Here is a 20,065-nt window from a genome sequence, read left to right as displayed (position 1 = left end):
AGCTAGTGTTCTGTCAAGCTTTTTATAGCAGTTTGATTTTTTTGCTCCTTTTGGCTGTTTTGTTATCCTTAGCTAGTAATTTTTGATCCTTTTAGCTAATGTTCTGCTCCTTTTAGCTTGCGTTTTCCTTCTTGTAACTGGTATTCTGCTTGTTTTAGCTAATGTCATGCCTTTTATAGCCATTTTTTTTTGCTTCTTTTGGCTAATGTTTGGTTATTTTTAGGTAATGTTCTGCTCCTTTTAGTTAAGTGTTCTGCTTTAAAAACTGTTTTCTTCCTTTCAGCAAACATCAGCGTTCACAAAGCCTTTTCAGGAGTTCAAACAGAGTTAGTGTTATTTAAGCTCATAATTAAATTTAGTTGGCTTGAACGACTTCGGCCACGACTCGCACGCAGTCTGATGCCATGCAGAGACTGAGAAGGACTAATGTCTCGGCCGCAGGGGAAACCGCCGCCCCACGTCCACATTCTTGAAATGATTTCACTTACTTAACGGTCGTGTTGTCGGAGTTAGTCCACCTAAAGTCCAGAGACAGAAGAGACAGAGACTGGTCTCAGACGGACGTGCAGACGCAGGCGGAGCTGCCAAACAAGCCGACGCAGCTGCGGCTGCAGGCGCAGTCAACATGCTCACAGGCGGCAACAACAGACAGACCTTCATGCTTCGACACAGCCACAGAGCAATGAACGGTTTTAGATGGAGTGAAAAAACGAGGTATTCTCTCACCTTCTGTCCTTCGGGTCGATGCTGCTGAAGGTCACGCTGTTCACTGGGTAATGTCTCCTGAAGAAGAGCCTTGGAAAAGAAAAAAGGAAGAGGAGGTAAATGTATCTGACAGATCTAAACTTCAACCAGGGAACTAGAAGAAGTTTGGAAATGAACATTCATGTGAGTCTTACCTCCGCTGGCTGTCGGTCAGAGTGATGCCCTGCGACGTCACCTTAAACTGGACCACGGTCGGTGCTGGACGGGGGTTATGACCCAGCGTGCCGTCTGTTGCTTTTGCGATGGCCTGGGGGCCAGTCAGGGACTCGGTCTCCACAGAGTTCAGGTAGAGGACATTACAGGCTGAAAGCAGAAAAGGGTGAATAGAAACGTTTCGGGGTTCTCCTCCCGTCTGTGAGCGTTTGTAGCAAAACTGGATTTTTCAAAATCGGAGAAAGAAACTTCAGACGGACTTCTTCCTCGGGCTCGACTCGACCTTACTCCGGTCGACTCAACGCGGCTTCATTGTCGTTCTGTTGGATGATTTTCACCGGATGACCTAAATAACATATCCATTAAAATGGCGACGCATAAACCAACACTGGTCCAGAGGGAGTGCAGACGTTTCAGTTCTTGAATTCAGACGGAGCTAGAACACACGGGCTCGATCTGCACGCTTCGACCGGCGGAGTGAAGGAGGCCTCGACTCAACCGTGGCATTGTTGGAACCCAAGGAGCAGGAGTGCCTGATATGTCGATCTCGATCTGCTGCTCAAAGGTATTATGTGTAAATCACATGGAATTAAAAAAACGTCATCCATGTATGAAATTTGTCTCTCGATTGACAGACAGGGCAGCCAGTCTGAGGCCCCGTTTACACGACGCGAAACGTTCGGCTGTTCATTTACAGACAACAGCCTCGCTCTCTCTGAAACTGAAGGTTTCTGAATCCAGGTCTCAGACTGGACTTTCAGGGGAACCCCCCACATATGAGTGAAATGTTCTGCAAGTGTGAAATCGTACATGCACTAACAACAGTTATGATAAATATAACAACAGTTATAATAAACGGCAGAGAGCAGAGTGTTTTTGTGTTGCTCTTCCTTTTTCAGCATCTAGGAGCAAAACTGATTAAATCCAGTTCCAAAGAGACGTTAGTGCATTCACCAGTTTGGACGTAACGGTCATGCAGACGTTGCATGAACAATGAATGCAACTGAGCCCTGCATCAGGGTTGCCAGATAAATTTAAAATGTCTTATTTATCGCCTCCTTTTCTGTGCACATGTTCAACACACCTCATCTTATGTCTTTACTCAGCATACATGACAGTTTAGGTCAAAATACCACAGTACTATAGTTCATCATTTCTTATCTGGCAACCCGACTGACATGGAAACTACAGCGTTTTTCATGTAAACCCTATCATTTTTTGTTTATTAGCCCCAATAAACAGAAAAAAAACTAATGTTTCCAGAGGTCGTTCTCGTGTAAACGGGGCCCACTTTCACTTGGTCATTTTAAAGTGTGGACACCCCTGCCGTGGAGGATGGTGAGTGTTTTGTGCTTCGTTTCACGTATTTGCTCGATTTGAACGTGGACATTTTGAAAGTACGGTGATGTCGTTGAGCAGCCTCGCTATGACGATCCCGCCCACATCGAGGCGGCACATTGAAAATCACAGAGACCGAGTAGAGTCGCGGTGAGACTGAACGATTGTTAAAACAGCATTTGATTGAGCCCGATTAATATTTGACACAGAAACGCAGAACACGCTGGACCTGAGAGCAGGTTTTAGCTCGTAAGCAGAGTGGGATGTAAATATATAAAATGCCTGTTTTGGAGCTAAGCTAACGATGTTTAGGAAGAAGAACTCACCGGCTCCTTGTTTGAGCAGATCAGCAGCTGTACTGATGTTACTGACTTGTTGAACCTCCTGCACCTCTCCAACCAGATCTGACGACAAAGACATAACGTTTGCTTTATGTCCAATAAAATATTTCAAAACATCCTTGTATTAAAGCAACGTTTTGCGTGTTAAACTAGGTTATCTCAGCTTCAGGCTCTGAGAAGAAAACAGTCCAGAGATGAGCGCACACCAACCTTTTTCAGAGATTTTAAGAGCGCAGGGCAGAGAGATGGGAGTGATGGAGTGTTGATAGACCAGTGCAGACAGACTCCCTGTGGAGAACAACACAAATGTTTCCAAGAGAACGCAGCACACGTAAAAGCATTTTTCATTAAGTTAAGACTTTCCAGTGTTAATCTAAACTATAAACAGAAAAAAAGCCACATGACTGCAGGTCCAAATGTTTATGTTCCTGTGAAATAATCTAATCTTTAAACCAAGTCTGGAGCGTTTCATCACGTGTGTCTTTGCATGAGCTTTGACAAAAACACGAGGATCAAAAAAAGGTCATGGAATGAGGACATTATTGTCAAACGGAAGTTTGATTTATGACAAATCATTTGATTGAACGTAGAAACTGGATTCAAGGAAGCAGCTTTAGATCTGAGCACATGACTGATGATGATTTTAATATCAACTGTACCAAAATGTTCAAAGGCTGCCCAAATGAAAAGGTATAAATTAAATGTATATAAGGTACATATAAGTACAATAGGTACCGTATTTTTTGGCCTACAAGTCACAGCTTTTTGCATAATTTGCATGCCCTGTGACTTATAAGGCGAAGCGACTTATTTATGGATTTTTTCCCATATTTATAAACCAATTTTAAGCTGAGATATGATCGTTTTCATTCTTTCTGACTGAAAATATTGAACACTTACATTTTCAGCTGCTAGATAGCACTCATGTTGTGTCATGTAATAGGTAAAGTGGCTATTAATGACACAATCGGCTTGCCATAGCCTGCCACCTTAGTCCATCTCGCTTGGAGCAAAATCAGCTTCGTTTCGCTGCCGGTGAAATGCAGCTAATTTGACCATTGAAGTGCATTTATTAAGTGAAAGTTCAACTGAGACACACCTTTACTATAAAGTCAAGCAAACAAATAATTGTTTTTAGGTGCTTATTTTGTTAAATTTCGAAGAAATGCACGGCGTTCCTACTTCCTGATTTTCTCCCTGTGCGCGCTCCCGGAGCACCGAGGCAGCGAATACTTTTGAAATGCAGCTGATTTAATCATCAAAGTGCATTTATTAAGCAAAAGTTAGACTGAGACAAACCTTTATTATAATTTTGAGTAAACAAATAATTGTTTTTAAGTGTTAATCTTGTTAAATTCTTGTTAAGTCCTCCCGTGCACGCTCCCGCAGCAGCCATTTGGAAACCAATCTATTTTTGACACACCTGCCCACAATTCCTGGTCGTCAGCGGTGACGCATAATAATAATTAGCTGATAATAATTAATAGATAGATGCAATGTATTTATGGATTTTTCCCACTTTATTAGACATATTTGGACTGATGCGACTTATTGGGCGGTGCGACATCTACGGCGGAAAATACATTACATTTAAAAGGTATATAAAGGTTTAAATGAAAAGTGGAACACGGGCCTGGACTGTTATCAATTGGAGCGGACAACTCACCAAAGTAGGGCTCGTTTTGACATCCTTTGATCTTGACCCCTCGGGGTCCCGTCTCGATCAGGAAATGTCTCACCAGCTGCTCCAGAGGGTCACTCGCTGGAAAACCAGGTTTTAATTGTTAAAAACTAGAAAAATCACGGTTTTGTAATTAGAGCACCTGATCTAAGAGCTCTTAAATCAAATGATGTAATTAATCATTTAACCTTTGCTGCTGTGGTTCACGTTGGGTGGAGGCGTGGCCACCTTCAGAGCCAGACCGTAGGCCCCCTGGAAAGAGTTACTGTCCCTGATCAGGAAGGTTCCCGGCTCTCTCTCCTTCAGAGCTGCGATCGCTTCAACCAAACACAGATTAACGTTACAACCTTCATACCTGTATAAGCTGAAAGACTCAAGTGAACTAAGGAGCTTGCCTTGCTCTCTGGAGATGGCAGGTTTGTACCAGAACCTCGAACTGTCCTGGACAAATTTCACACTGACCCGGTTGATGTCATCATTTAGGCCTGCAGGGGGTGCAATTTCTCCCACATTGGGAGAAAATGTAACGTGATGCTGGGTGGTGGAGGGAGGCACGTGTCCCCCGGATGGTCTCACCCCTTCGATGGGAGAACCTGGGTGAGCAGGCTGATACCGCTTCTCCGGTAAAGGCGGCTGTGGGGGAGGAAGAAGGATGGAGATGGTGGAGTAGTTTGAGTAGGAGGCTGGGTGGAGCTGTGGGGTGGGTCCAGAGTAACATTGCCTTTTGTTGGCATCCATGGCAACGCTGTGCTCCATGCCCGGGTAGTGGTGATGTGGGGGTCCGTGGTGCTGCAGGTAATTTGAGTGGTGGGTTTCTGATCCACTCAGCATTAACCTCCTTCCCAGGGTGGCAAAACCAGGAACTGGAACGTCAGAGACCGGTGAGCCATCTGCGCTGCCAGGTCCTGGCTGCGGGGATGACGGTGCGAGAGCAGACGAGGGACTGGAGGTGGTGGGCTTGTGGATGTCTGGGTGGGATTTCATCGTTGGAGAAGATCCATTGACCTGCACAGAGGTTGGCTCTGGAGAACCATTGGCTTGGGTCTGGGTCTGAGGCTGTACCACTGCAGAGGGTACAGCAGAATCTTCTGAAGAACGCAGGGCTGGAGGAGTAAGTGGTCTGGACTGAGGGCTTGTGTCTGATGCAGATGAAGGGGGACCCTGGTTTGACGCAGGCGACGAATCTAACGGTGCATCTGTGCTGCGGAGCTGCTGCAGTGGGGTGGTGGGGGAAGCTTCAGTTGGCGCTGCGCAGCGATCGGGGGATTCAGTTTGTGACTGCGTATTTTTGGTGAGTGCAAGAGACGACTGCTCTGGGCTGGTGTTGGAGCTTCCTACAGCTTCCTGGACTCCATTGGCGTTACAAAAGTGTTCGTCCTGGGTCGGGGAGTCCTCGTTGTCACTGCCGATGATGTCTGTGGTCCGGATGTCATATTCTCCCCTTCCTGGACTGGGGCTTTAACGAACACACAGTTGTTATTATTTCCATAAAGACAAAGCACTCTCTGATTCTACACTACTAAGTGTGGACATGAAATCAATGCATTACAATCAGTTCATGTTAAACAATAGTTGGATTTTAAAGAACTGAACCAAACCTTGTGTCTTAACCAAATAGAAAAACAAAACAGAAAAAAACAACTGATATGTATTGAGCTCAGTGGTTTCCTCGACTCAAATGTTTCCCAACCCCTTCTAGTTACTTACACATTAAGATCCAATCACAGTACCGGCAAAATTATAACATGAATGTTTTTTTAAAAACCAGTAAAACGTACCATAAAGCTCATGCACTTGGCGTCATTATCACCATCTTGAACTCGTACCCAGACAAATATCTCAACATTTAGTGCAAATGGATCCCCAGTCATAACAAAGACTGCAACTTAGATAACTCTCCATAAAACTGCCAACTATGCTAAAGGATAAGCAACACAATCTATCCCTCAAAGTAAAAACACAAACATGGAGTACCTCTCCTGCGTTCGGAGAGGACTACTGGTGTGGACAGGAGTAGAAGGTCCAGACATGTCAGAAGGTGTGGAGCAGGCGACATGGCCTTCTCTGTGGACCCTCTTAAAGGAACTGTGGGTAATGTGATCCCTCCAGCCAACGCTTTCCCCAGAACTACGAAGGCCATCTGAGAGAAGGACACGATGGGAACAGTAATCAGTTGGGGTCAAATGTGTTCAGAAAGTTTCTAATTTATTCCCACAACATTCCTAGTAAATAAAAACATTAGTGTTTTACTCACCGGTATGCGAGTCAGGGCTGTATGACTGCTGCGAGTCTGGATGCCGGTGATGGTGGTTGTGGTCTGCTGGCCCATTGCTATGGTTGCAGGACCCAGTCATAGAGGAGGCAGGAGGGAGTGGAGACGTGGACTCAGACTGGTAGCCTGAAGCGTAGCCCCTGCTTTCAGATGGCGAGGGCTGGTACGGTGAGTAGAGGCATGCCTGACGCGGTGTTTGGTACCCGCTGCTGCTGCTGCTGTACTTCAGATCCAGGTGAGAATGAGCATGGGACCTTGATGCTTCTGGATAAGCCGGGTGGCCTGACGGCAGTGGGTCAAAGGTGAAGGCTGGCAGATCATGTCCCTGTGGGCCGTAGGAGGCTACGGTAGCTCTCCTGTGCCAGTATTCAGCCTCTCTATCTCTCTCCCACTGAAGCTCTGCCTCCCTGTCTCGTTCCCAGTGGAGTGACAGCTCCCTGCCCCGCCTGAGCCCTGGATCCCTTTCCCAGTGGATCTCTGATCCTCTGGGTAACTCAGTCTCCCGGGTTCTCCTAAGCCCCACCTCCCTCTGTTGAAGCTCTGCCTCCCTGTCCCAGTGGAAGCTGTCCCCACGGTCCAGCCTCAAGTTGTGATAGGCAGCGGAGTCTTCTCTCCTGACGCTGCAGTCTCTACAAAGACAGCCAGGGGGTGGTAGACCATCCATTAGCATTATATCTTGGTAAGTCGGGCTGGTGGAGGGTTTCGAGGGGTGTGAGAGAGGATGGTTGTGGCTGTGAGGTGGAGGAGGATGGTGAAAGGGTGCCTCCTCATGACAGCAGAGGCGGCCAGGGACAGACATGGGGAGGTGTGAATGACTGTGAGAGTGAGGGGTCAGGTCTTGTGATGGATATGGACAAATATGTCGAGGTGACGACACCTCTGAGCAGGTACGGTGTAAAAAGTGAGAGGGGTAACTTTGACGATCCCACACTAGATCCGGAGGTGGAAGGGACTGTTGCGTGTGTGGGCTGTAATGCTGACACATGTCCATGTGTGACGGAGGAGCTGGGTTTGGGCTAGTGGGGGGGTTCGCCCCGTGATGACCGTTGGTGCCAGGGGCTCGATCGAGGCAGTAGCCATTAGGCATGAGGAGGGTACGGTCACAGCCCGGTTCAGCACAGCGCTGGGAGCGGTAACCGTCCCTGCACGAACACGACCGACTGAGCCGCAGCGCCCCACTTCTCTCTGAGGGCCAAGAATCTCCATCATCCAAAATGGCGGTCTCTCTCTCTCCATCTGGGTTCCCTTCGATCCCTCCGAGGAGACGATCGAGTTCCTCCCTCTCCTGCCTGGTCGGGGGCGGGGGACGGACGGGCTCCTCAGAGTGGTCGGGATGGATACACGATTGGTTCAAATTGAGGGAGTGGGGTGAAAAGCTGGGGTCAGAACTTTGGGTGATCATATGATCGGGCCGATCTTCTAAGAAGCCGCCTCCTGGGCTGCTGCCGTTAGTTGAGGTCAGAGAATCGGAACCGGGACCTCGGCGCTTCTTTATCTGAGCGTAAAGGCTGCCATCTACAGGACCTCTGGTATGAGCAATATCTGAAACAAACCAACAGGGAAGTCGTCTTTCATCCGATGGTGCTCGTTATTTAAAGTGAAACAAATTTTAACTAAGTTTTTTGTTGTTCTTTCATGTTCCTTTGGTTCTGATTGTCTAGGACAGTGGTTTGCAACCTACAGTTCCTTTGTTCCTCTGCAGTGGCTCTTTGACCAAGTATAACATTGACATAAATCTTGATATGGATCAACAACCGCAATAGGAAAGGTTAGATATTTTTAGCCATTTTTATCTATCGGTAATTTTCTGCTGCTTGAGAATAAAATATTCTATGACAAAAGGAGTCTATTAATCTAAGGACCAAAACACATGGATGCTAGCGATAGCATTAACCGATTCTTTAATTCCATCTCCACCACATCTTTAACACATTTGACTCCAGGTCATCGGTAGTCTCAGTAACAACAGTTACCCTCCAGGCTGTCCTGGTACCGCTGGTTGAAGTTCTCATAAGAATCCCAGCGAACCACCGGGTCAGAGGTGTTGTAGTCGACTATGACAGCCGGGTCGTTCTTGTGGTATTCACGTCCTGAGAAAGAGATGTTTAATTCCAGGTTTTCTTTCTTCCGCTGCCCTGCTTGAATCTGATTTGGGGTCAACTAACCTTTGATCCTCTCAGGTCCAGAGGAGAAGACAAACTCCACGGTGGCATCGGATGGAAAACGTTCGTCTGAGGGAAAGAAACGGGACAAACGTTCAATAAGAGCAAGATCGTCAAATCTCTCCAAAATAATAGCTTTCCAGAGATGAAACACACGCCTGTAAATTAGATCTCAGTTTTAAAAAGCAAATATTGTCACACAAGGTGCAGATTTATAAATATAAATTGTACATTCTGGCAAACCCCATCAAACTCCAGCATCAAATATCTCACTTTTTCCACACATGAATCCCGAGATACAAGAACCCAGAATCATACATTTCTGTTTATCTAATACTTCATCTCTTGTACAGAAAATCACGTTCCTTCTACAAACATGATCCGTTATGCCATGGAACGTGAAACCGAGGGGGAAATTAAGTAACGAGCACATTCATTTTCGACTTAAGGAATGCAAAGCCAGTAAGCGTGTACCATAAACTCTCTCAGAGCGGTGATTTTTATTTTATTCTTCACACACCGTCATTGTGGCTTGTAGCGCATCTCATTCTCACTGGACTCTCCTCCTGGGAGCTGTCATTACTTCCAGGGTGAGGACCAAACTGCTACTTGTTAGGGATTTATTCCGCCACAGAATTATGAGGCCAAAACCACTGAAAATATAATCCCACAATTCCACGTTTAAATGGCTGCTGTCGAGTCGGTGTCTGTTTGAACATCAGTTTACAATAAAAGCATCCGGAGAAGCAAAAATCAGGCGTTTAGGAAACAATAACATTTGTAAAGTTAAAATGAGACGGACTATTATAAAAAAAAACAAAGTTTATTCTCATGAATCAAAAGTTTAGTTTGAAACTAGACTTTGTTTTTGGAGGGATTACAATGGGATGTGGATAAATTCAGGTTGCCATGCCATGTCCTAACCGTATCCACCCCCTGGATCAACGCACCGGTGTGAGCTTCGTCTAGCTCCCCCTTGCCGAACCAGAGCTGGGCTCCGTGGACGGTGCAGGTGTGGAACTGCAGCCTGAACACCGTGTCTCTGTCGGCGCTCTGGGCTCGCCGGTGGTAGCATTTCACCTGAAGAGGGCAGCAGAAAGCGAGGTTGGCTGGGCAGTAAGACACGTCACAGATGACGCAGACAAATTACCAGTCCTTGTTAACAAGATCAAAATATTTATCTTAGGGATGAAGTTTCTCAGCTTGTAATGATTAAAAAAAAAAAGAAGTTATAATTACACCCCCACACATATGCGGGGGTCTTCCGTTTCCTCCTGGTCTGACTCACCATGATGTCACCCTTCAGCAACAGTGCCGGTTCGATGCTCACGCACAGTCTTCTGCCTCCGGTGCCTTGAAGGTCACTGTGAAAGACAAAAAGGTAGCAAAGAACCTTTTTACGACGCCACGGAATGAGTGGAAATGAAAGGAAAGGCTCTTTAAGGTGTCAAACTAACTGTGGTTCCCAAAGTTGTGGTCGAGACCCCACTCTGGGTCATGAAACACCATGTGAGGGGGTCGTGACATAATCTACAGATATCAAATTAACTTTACATGTGACTGCCAAAAGCATATGTAGTTTCTGATACAAAAAAAAATCAAAACAATAACTAATCTTTATTATATGGCTTATTAGCAGTACGTACATACTATAGCAGAAGTCAAGATTCTTTAATATTTTAATTCTGTGCGTCAAAAAGCTGAAACGTTTGGGAGCATCTGATTTAAATGATAAATGAAGTTGGCAGTAAGGATGTTTAAAGGCACCAAGATGAAACACAGTGTGATAAAAGCTGGACTCAGGAAGAAAAACACCATTTAATTGTGATGCTGAACCCTCAAAGTAATGAAAGAAAACATCCCAGAGTCAACACACCCCAGTTTTATACAAAGTCCTTATAAGAGAAAGAGACTCACTATATGCCTGAAGTGTAGACCAGCTGCATGGACTGGTAGATCTTCAAGAACGGGTAATAACCTAGAAGGAGGAGAGGATTTTATCAGTTTGTGCAGCGAGGAATGTGCTGATTCCATCCTCTCCTTGTGGACCTGATCATCAGATAAACAGAAGTGTGTGTGTGTGTGTGTGTTCTTGTGTGTGTAGAGGGAATGCAGCCATCTTTAGCATCTGCATCCAGAATCACCTCTGTAAATCCAGAGGGAAGCCTGTCAGAAGACCCTCGCCAACCCGAACATCCCATCTCATACAGGTTTTATCTACATGCAGAGACCCGGACCGGATAGATTTGAGACAGAAGGTCCGGTTCAGATCCATCAACACTTTCCTTATTTGCCTTTCGGTAAATCAAACGGAACGTGTCAAGAAACGGGACCTCTTCCAGTGTTTCCCCTACATTACTTGTCGTGTTGTACCGCTGCGCTGTTTGCACTGAAAGTTCGAGCACGTTAGAGCTGTCATTTCTAATCCGGAGCCCGGCCCCACCCGACCCGGACTAGGGCCGGTCTGGTCCATAATAATGTGCGGGCTGAGTCGGTGTTGGGCTTTTGATTGCATCAGCAGACACGCGCGGCTGACGATCCAATTATATGGCAACATGGCTTGCTATACCATCACCAGCCGCACGCGGCCATTTGACCGCGCACTGACCGGCCTTGAAAGAGGTAAAAAGTTCAGTTAACTTCAGATGGACTACAGCCAGCGATCCATCCGCCCAAACAGACGTTCATTCAGCCGCTGCACTCAACGGACGCGTGCGACCAACGACCCAAACAGGTGAGATCACAAAATATCCGTAATGTCAAAGCAGGGTCCATGTTTGAATAATGCAGAATGCTGCAGGCAGAGGGGATTTAATGAGCTTTGATGGCCATGAAAGGACAAACACCCCCTTAGCTCCGATCTTATGCCCCTTTAACTCAGCTGCGCGCGTCCACCGACCGTTAATAACTATATAAGCAGTCAAAGCTTAATTAAAAATGTCGGGGGGTATTTGAACCAGTAATTACTGTTAATTTGTCGGACTGGGTGGGGTTCGGAAATGATGGCTATGGGCTGGGTCGGATTTTTTTTAGACCTGGATGCAACTCTAGAGCACGTGCAGGGGTGGGGGAATACAGCTCAGCTTGAGGGAATCTTAGCACCACCTCTAGCATTTAGCTAGTGCGTCTGTATTGTGCGCTGCTAGCTTAGTGCTACATTGGTGCCAGCAGTTGTGGGGGTGGGTGGGGGGGTGTTCGGTAGGCAGGGCGGGGCGCCCTGCACTGTCTTCATTTTTATTTTTGCAATTTAGTGTGGAGATCGATTTCTTTTTTAAATAAAATTTAAATATACGCTAACTTTGCACTTTATTCAGCTACTTTACATCAAGTGATTAAAAAGAACGAGACGTTCCCGTCTTCTTCTGCCTCACTTCCTGCTTTTGTTCACCCAGTTTACAATGAAAGCATCGTCGGGTTCCTTGCATGGCGAGGCTTTAAGCAAAAATCTTGCACGCTCAAAGTGAGCGTTGGGGATGACTCTCAGCTACTACCACACCAAATCTGAGCCCAGTGTCTGTAGAACTGACCGACTGACGGCAGTTTTTGTGTCTGCTGAGGTCGATCAGCTGTGGCGACCATCTTGAATCAGACTGACTCAAATAGTTATCCAGTTGAAGATGTATATCCAGTGATTATTTTCAGATTTATTATTGTGGTGGCGAGCAAATACAAAAACTTGAAAATGACAACAAACGTAAAGAACTTCTGTCTCATAGCTCCTAAATTACTCACAAACGACAACAAATGTGAACAGCGTTTAGTGTCGTGAGCTGAATTTCTATCATATTTTGTTGCTTTTTCTTCTGCTCTCAAACTGCTCTGATGTTTGTGTGATTGAAGACTTTTCAGCTGTTATCAGCTAAAGTCACTGAAGCAGAAATCGGAGGAATGGAGCGTTCTAAATAACGTAAGCAAAGATGAAGAATGATAAAACAAGAACTGGGAGGAAACCGTTTAGAATTACGCATAAGAAGCGGGAAGAAATGTTTATTTTAGGATCTGGCTTAAAAAGAAAGAGCAACGAACCTCCCTCTCCCTGGAAGTTGGGGAGCGATGGGATGAGGACTTGGTGCAGGAAGAGAGGACTGCTGTTCATCTTTATGGCCCCAGAGAGAAGGCCTCCGAAGTAATAGACATACCTGCAAGACAAAAACAAAGATGACACCGTCTGCTGGGAACCTTTAAAAGAGTTTTTCACAAGTTTAACGAAGGAACTTTGCATCAGTCAGAAACTGTTTTTAAAAGGTCACTCGTTCAGTGAAGATGTTCACATCCTTGATAGAGAGGAACGATGGTTTGAGAGAGGAGTGAAGGAAGCCATCTTTGTGAAAAGAACCCATCCATCATTAAACAGGAGCGGAGACTTCCATGTGCAACTGTCCCCCTCTTACACTGCTGTTATTGCTAGTATCACTCAGCTCTCTGTGAATAGCAAGTGGCCATCGGGGCACTAACGATCTGTTGTTAGGCTGATGGTCCTTCATCATGTGAACAGCTGGTTCTGGATGTCAACAGCAAACTGGTTGATCCACTACGAGAAGGTGCTATTTATAAGACTGAGTTTCTTGCAGCTCCTCAGACTGAAGAAGCCTTTTGGATAAAAGACGGAACGTTTTCAACAAGAAGAATCCGTCCAGAGGACCTGACTGAACCTGGTTAGACTTTAGATTATTGCGCATGCATCAGGAATGTTTTATAAATCACATCTCAGCCTTCTAAATCCTAAACAGTGGCCTCTACTTGTGTATCCGGTGTCATAAAGGCCTCGGTGACACGCTCGAGGCTAAAGATAATTCCAGCAGTTGTAGTTTAAGCTGGGAGCTGTTTCCTGTTCCTTCTCCTGTAAATAGGATGCATTAAATCAGGTCATCCATGATGTATGATGCCCACCCCACCACCCTGAGCTCCCCTCAGATCATCCCGTGACCTCTACCTGTTTTGTGACGGCTGGAGGGAAGAGGACACCTTATCTTCACAGAACTTCCTCATGGCGAGAGTACTGAGAGCCTGGTCCGCCCTGCACACACACACAAACACACACTTTGAGCTTTGGGTCGACCATTTTCCATCGTGGGACTTGCATCAGACTCCAAAAGCACATGGAGAGGATACAGCTGGCCCAGTCCACAGGATGAAACTGCTCCCACTGTTCCTGTGCAGAACCCAGCAGCTCAATTCATCAAACCAACGAGTCTGCATTAAAAATCATTTAACGTTTCAAATACGCCGAATGCGCCGTGAAACGTTGCGGATTCTTACTGGACATGAACGGTTGAACGGCCGAGTTGTATTGCGTCCCTGCGCCGTTGTCCTCGGCAACATTTACTGCGATCAACGTGTGGACGTTGGAATGAAGCAGAAATTTAGCTTGTGGGTTTGGATTTCTCTGACGCACTCACCCTGCAGAGATCTTGCTGTAGTGCATGTAGGCTGCGACGATCACGCCAGTTTTCCCTTTATTGCCCTGTAGGAAGGAGCGGGAGAGCAAAAGGTCATCGTAGCGTATCGACCGATTTATGCAGCCTTTCAGATAGTTTGAACACAAACGGGGAAAACAGAAGCGGAGCGACGAGGAAATGCTTCAAATTAAAAAGCTCCCTGCGGTGTTCTGCTGCACACTTCCCGACACATTCCAAAGACATTCCAGCTCCAAATTCCAGAGGTGACCCCTCCAGATAGCAGCAGGAAGGCCCCTCGAACACAACGAGCACAAATTAAAGCTTGTTGTGCAGCGTGCCTTTTCCCAGTGACAACAGCTCGATTTTTCCTCGGCTCCTGCGCGTGATCTGCAGCTAACAAACAACGTTCCTGCAGCCGGAATGTTCTGGAGAGGCGACGAACCCAAACGTTAGCTTGGATTTACCATTTAGGTTCTTCAGATTAAAAAAAAAAAAGTTGTAGCTCAATCATACTTGAAATTCTTACTTAAATTCTTCTGTATGTTTTTCAGCGTGACCCTCGTCCTGCAGTTTTTAAGCTATTTAAGCAGTAGGTATCAAAACGTTCAGCTCCTTCAGGAGAAGGGTGCTATGACTTTTGGTATTGGTGCAACTTTAGCTTTTTGAAATATTTGGCCTAGGAAATGAATTGATCTCATCCTTCAGATCTTTAGATCTGTTTTCAACCTTTTACTGCTCCTTTCACATTTTGTTCTGCTTCAGCTTCTTTCAGATTACTTGTGCAAATTTAAACTTTTTCAGCTACTTTCAGCTGCTTTGTGCGCTTTTCAGAATTTTCCTGTCAGCTACATTTTTGTGCTTCTTCTATCTTCTTTCTGCTAATTTCAGCTTATTATGCTCCTTTCAGCTTACTTTTATAAGTTAATGCTTTTTCTGCTATTTTTTGCTACTGTTTAGCTGTTTTTATGCTTATTTGAGCTTTTTCAGATAATTCCACATTTATTGAACTCATATAAACTTTTTTCGGTCTAATTCAGCAAAAATGTGCTCTCAACTTTGTTCAGGTAACTTCAGCTTCTTTCTACTTTTTTAGCTACTTTTCAGCTGTTTTTTTTTTTTGGTGCTAATTTCAGCTTTTTACAGATAATTTCCACTTTCTGGTGCTCATTTCTGCTTCTTTCAGTCTAACTGGGCAAACTTGTGTTCTTTCTGCTTTCTTCTGCTAATTTAAGCTTGTTCCACCTTTTCAAATACATTTTAAGCATTTATATTTTTTAGCTATTTTCAGCCGTTTTCAGATAAATTCAAAATTTTCATACTAATTTAATTTCTGCTCCTTTCAGACTAATTAACTTCTTTATGCTAATTTCTGATTGTTATGCTCCTTTCAGCTTATTGCCAGTTTCAGCTATTTCCATCACTTACTTCAGTTTAGCTGTTTTTATGCTAATTTTAGCTTTTTCAGCTAATTCCACATTTTTAGCTAATTCCAGCTCTTTCTGCTTCCTTCTGAAGTTTAAGCTTCTTTCTGACTTTCAGCTACTTTTCAACCTTATTTTTTTTTTGTCGCTAATTTCAGCTTTTTTTTTTTTAGCTACTTTCCTAATTTTTCTACTAATTTCTGAATATTTACACCACTGTCAGCAAATATGTGTTCTTTCTGCTTTCTTCTGCTAATTTGGTCTTATTCTTCCATTTCAGCTACATTTTAGCACATTTTTTTAGCTAATTTCAGCAAGTTCTGCAATAAGAATTCACACTGCATTTTCACAAAACATACAATTTCTCTAGTTTCTCTTGTGGCTCTACTTTCGTGCAATCAAAATACACAAGCTGAAATACTTTGACTTAAACAGAAATCATGTTAAATATTTCACATCCCGGTTATTAACCAAATAGATTGTCTGATTAATTTGGCACAAGCAGAAAAACTGTAAATTTCCTAATTACAGATTGGCTATTAAAAAGGCTCCCATTGTTTTTCCACTGATATAGAAGCTAAAATGTCCAAGCAGAGTAGTAAATATAAATAAACTGAATTTAATTTTTAAATATATGAAGTTTGTGAGAATAAAAACATTTAGGATTCCTTCTGTTTGCAGTGAAAGGGACAACAAGCCTCACATTTTCTATCAGTTCTCATTTTTCCACATCATTTCAACTCTTACTCATTTGGGACTGCAATCTGCAAGCATGTGCAAAAACTGTACATATATTTTTTTTGCACACATCACTTTATAAGACCACTAAATAATTGTTTCTCTAAATGTTCCTTAATAAACACTATTCCATCCGTAATACCAGCTTTGACGCACGCAGCCACATCTGTGTGTTGAAGAGCCTGGGAAAACACAGGAAGTCTGCCTAAAAAAGGCTCAGCGGCCTCCTGAACTCTGACCTTGCAGTGTAGGACCACCACGTGCTGGGGGTCAGAGGTCAGCCAGTTCTCCATGGCCTTACATATGGCGCAGATCTTATCCAGCGGCGGGGCGTGGAGGTCGGGCCAGCCAAAGTCATGAACCTGTTGGTTGACGGAGACATGAGAACGACGGCGATCTGAGGAGATCAAAACCGACGAGTGTGGTCTGCGTTCCCAAACGTCACGCGGCGAGGAGCCCTACCTTAGGGTTTAGCCGGGTGATGTCATGGCGTCGCTCTGAGAGATTCAGCAACTAAAAACGAAAAACAAAATCATACCAGTTACCAGACAAAATACAGCGAACAAACCAGGTTTTCAAAAGCCGTCGTTGCCGTTTGCTCACCAGAAACTTGTCCTGGTGTTTGGATTTGAGCATGGCCGCCACCTCCTTCAGGTTGAGCCGGTATCTTTGCTCCTCCAGTTTCGGAGGGAAGAAGACCGAAATGATCCTCTCAGTGATGTAGGTCAGGTCGAAGTCGTAGTGGCGCTCCATCACGCGCTCCATCACACGGTCCACACTGAAGCTCCTGACGAAACAAGACAGAAGAACTGGGAGAGGCTGGAACTGCATCCTGAGCTGATGTTTTGTTTGAGCATCTTTTAGTACTTGTTTTTATTTTTATGCAGAAAAAACAAAATCCAACCAAGTGCAAGACCGATCTCTAAACATCACAGCCCACATAAAGACTGATTTCACTTTTAAATTGTTAATAATAGAGATTTATAATTCACCCAATCGTAAATGAACAAGTTGATTGTCTTTTGTGCTACTTCAAGGACTTCTGTGAGAATCCGATTATATCCAAAACTATGGCAATGCAGAAATACAGAAACTCCTAACGGGTTTTAAAAACTAAAAAAATACTTGTAATGGCTCAACATGAAACCTCATCCAAAGTCTGACGGACAGAAACAGACGAGGGGGGAAATGAGAAAGTGGATACATCAGATCACATTCATGTGCTGGATCACATTTGTGACACTAAACCTTCCACTGACAACAAAGAGAAGGTCATTAGTCTGAGGATGAATGTAAAGGGCGCAGATTGGAGCTGACAGCAGCTAAACGTGAAACTCCTCGGGCGAAACATATTAGATGTAATGTTTGCAACATACTGTACGTTGTAATGAAAAGAATGGGATGGCTCTACCTTGGTAGGGTGCTCCTCTGTTTGATGTAGTTCAGGGACTTGGTGGATCCCTTTGGAAAACAAAGAAACAATAAAAACTAAAGGTTAACCAGAACTAGTTGACCTCATTAGAGCACACATTTAGGCGGTTTAACGTAACGGCCACCAGTCCGAGGAGCTGCTCATCTTATCGCTACGCTCATCAGGTCAAAAGGGAACTTTGAGATTATTACCCCAACTCCTTCGTTCAGATAATCTTTGGGTAAAACTTTTGACTGTATGTTTCCATTTAGTTTCTGCTCTTTACATCAAAACTAATGCGAAATGCTACAATAATAATAATTTTAAAAAGTATTCTCGGTCAAAGAGACATGCTTAAACGCCAGGAAAAAGCATATGTAAATTCAATTGGATGCCGTTCTTGAAGTTTATGCAAAAACGTGGTTGTGACGGGAACACTCGGCACTCAACATGTTGTACCTTAAACTAGCAGTTATTCACCAAAGTTCATACTCAATAATCCAGGTATACACTGCCTGGCCAAAAAAAAAAAGTCATACTAATATTTCGTTGGACCGCCTTTAGCTTTGATTACAGCATGCAGTCACTGTTGAATTGTTTTGATAAACTTCTGTAATGTCACAAGATCTATTTCCATCCAGTGTTGCATCAATTTGTCACCAAGATCTTGTAGTGATGACTAGACACTAGGCATGATGGGTGCATCACTTCACCTGCCTCTTTTCTTACCCTGATGCTCCCATCTCTCTGGAACAGGGTCAATCTGGACTCATCAGACCACATGACCTTCTTCCATTGCTCCACAGTCCAATCTTTATGCTCCCTAGCAAACTGAAGCCTTTTTTTCCAGTTAGCCTCACTGGTTAGTGGTTTTCTTAAGGCTACACAGCCGTTCAGTCCCAATCCTTTGAGTTCCCTTCACATTGTGCGTGTGGAAATGTTCTTACTTTCACTATTAAACACAGCCCTGAGTGATACTGTTGTTTTTCTTCGATTTGATTTCACCAAAGTGATCGCCGATCACGATCATTCAGGATTTTTTTTCCGGCCACATTTCTTCCTCGAAGACGACGGGTCCTCACTCTCCTTCCAGTTTTTAATAATGTGTTGGACAGTTCTTAACCCAATTTTATTAGTTTCTTCAATCTCCTTAGATGTTTTCTCTGCTTGATGCCAATGATTTGACTCTTCTCAAACAGACTGACGTCTTTTCCACGACCACGCGATGTGTCTTTCGACATGGTTGTTTAAGAAATGAGAAGCAACTCATTGCACCAGTTGGGGTTAAATAACTTGTTGCAGCTGAAAGATAATCGCCCATGCTGTAATTATCCAACAGGAAGTTCATTCCTATTTGCTTAGCTAAATCCAGGCGGCAACTTTTTTTTTGGCCAGGCAGTGTACAGTCCAACAATGTTCAGTCAGGTCATCTGGACAAGGGCTGAACGATTTTGGAAAACATTCTAATTGCTATTTAATATGCGGTTACTTTTCAATGTCTTCTTCTCGTGTATTTTTCAATGAACACAAGCAATAAATCTGTTTCATGTGCAAAAAAACCACAGTTTTCAGCTCCGCTGCAACTCGCTCTGGGGTAGCAACTTGGCTAAAATGTGTGCGTGAGGGCGTTCTGTACCGCGTATCCATTGTGTTTACCAAAGCCGTAACCCCAGGCTTGGTCACTATATTAATGGGCATCATGTCTTTCGCTATGAACTCCGTTATTGCTCGAGTTATTTCCACGTGTCGTTTCGATTATGTTCATATGGAGTAAAACCTTCGAACAGTTCGGTCAGTGATCCCTGTCGGCTGCTACTTTGCTTACTTGAAGTTGAAGCACTGGTCGTTTGTATTCTTGTCATGCAACCATCGTAAATGTGTTACCTGGAGAGGTAGCAACAGCAGCAAGGCAGGTTCTGCACAACACATGTCGTTGTGCAGCGTTTTCTTTTTTTATAGCTAAAATAATTCCAAACAACGGACGTGCTGCCCCTCTTTGGTACCAAACTTTCTGATGTATCAGCTTCTGTCGAGCCTGACACCGTTGTGCAACCGGTTAAAGCCCAGCGATGACTTCTTCCGCTCCCTGCTCTGCTCTGCTCTGCTCCACTCCGCTCGGCTCACTCGCAAGTCACGTGACCAGATCACCTGACCAGTCAAATTGCAGCCTTTGCAATTAGAAAATCTCGTGTTATCATATTGCGATATTACCACAAATGCAGTTAATTGTTCAGCCCTAATCTGGACAGTTTCTTTTTTGTGCTGAGACATTTTGTCCGTCATCCAATGGACTTCTTCAGTCTCCAGAGGAGAGGGCATGCCCCAGAGGAGAGGGCATGCCCCAGAGGAGAGGGCGTGCCCCAGAGGAGAGGGCGTGCCCCAGA

The 20,065-nt window shown here is 44.5% G+C and overlaps 1 protein-coding gene across 1 annotated transcript in view; it reads right to left on the bottom strand.

Moving 5' to 3' along the window:
• The window catches only part of tns2a (tensin 2a), a 69,110-nt gene that overhangs the window by 1,580 nt on the left and 47,465 nt on the right, over positions 1-20,065 (bottom strand). Inside the window, exons 6-27 of the mRNA XM_037685024.1 lie at positions 17,682-17,731; positions 16,874-17,057; positions 16,733-16,783; positions 16,510-16,632; positions 14,112-14,176; positions 13,646-13,729; positions 12,739-12,851; positions 10,630-10,690; positions 10,001-10,076; positions 9,663-9,792; positions 8,716-8,781; positions 8,524-8,640; positions 6,533-8,092; positions 6,253-6,418; positions 4,674-5,734; positions 4,467-4,595; positions 4,264-4,359; positions 2,808-2,885; positions 2,583-2,660; positions 900-1,068; positions 727-795; positions 489-518 (exon numbers count right to left, since the gene is read on the bottom strand). Of these exons, the coding sequence (XP_037540952.1) occupies positions 489-518; positions 727-795; positions 900-1,068; positions 2,583-2,660; positions 2,808-2,885; positions 4,264-4,359; positions 4,467-4,595; positions 4,674-5,734; positions 6,253-6,418; positions 6,533-8,092; positions 8,524-8,640; positions 8,716-8,781; positions 9,663-9,792; positions 10,001-10,076; positions 10,630-10,690; positions 12,739-12,851; positions 13,646-13,729; positions 14,112-14,176; positions 16,510-16,632; positions 16,733-16,783; positions 16,874-17,057; positions 17,682-17,731 (4,556 nt within the window). The remainder of the gene's footprint in view (positions 1-488; positions 519-726; positions 796-899; positions 1,069-2,582; positions 2,661-2,807; positions 2,886-4,263; positions 4,360-4,466; positions 4,596-4,673; positions 5,735-6,252; positions 6,419-6,532; positions 8,093-8,523; positions 8,641-8,715; positions 8,782-9,662; positions 9,793-10,000; positions 10,077-10,629; positions 10,691-12,738; positions 12,852-13,645; positions 13,730-14,111; positions 14,177-16,509; positions 16,633-16,732; positions 16,784-16,873; positions 17,058-17,681; positions 17,732-20,065) is intronic.

Source organism: Nematolebias whitei, chromosome 11 (assembly GCF_014905685.2).
Source record: "Nematolebias whitei isolate Nwh7 chromosome 11, NemWhi1, whole genome shotgun sequence".
Lineage (NCBI taxonomy): Eukaryota > Metazoa > Chordata > Actinopteri > Cyprinodontiformes > Rivulidae > Nematolebias > Nematolebias whitei.
This window is presented reverse-complemented; position numbering and strand designations above follow the sequence as displayed.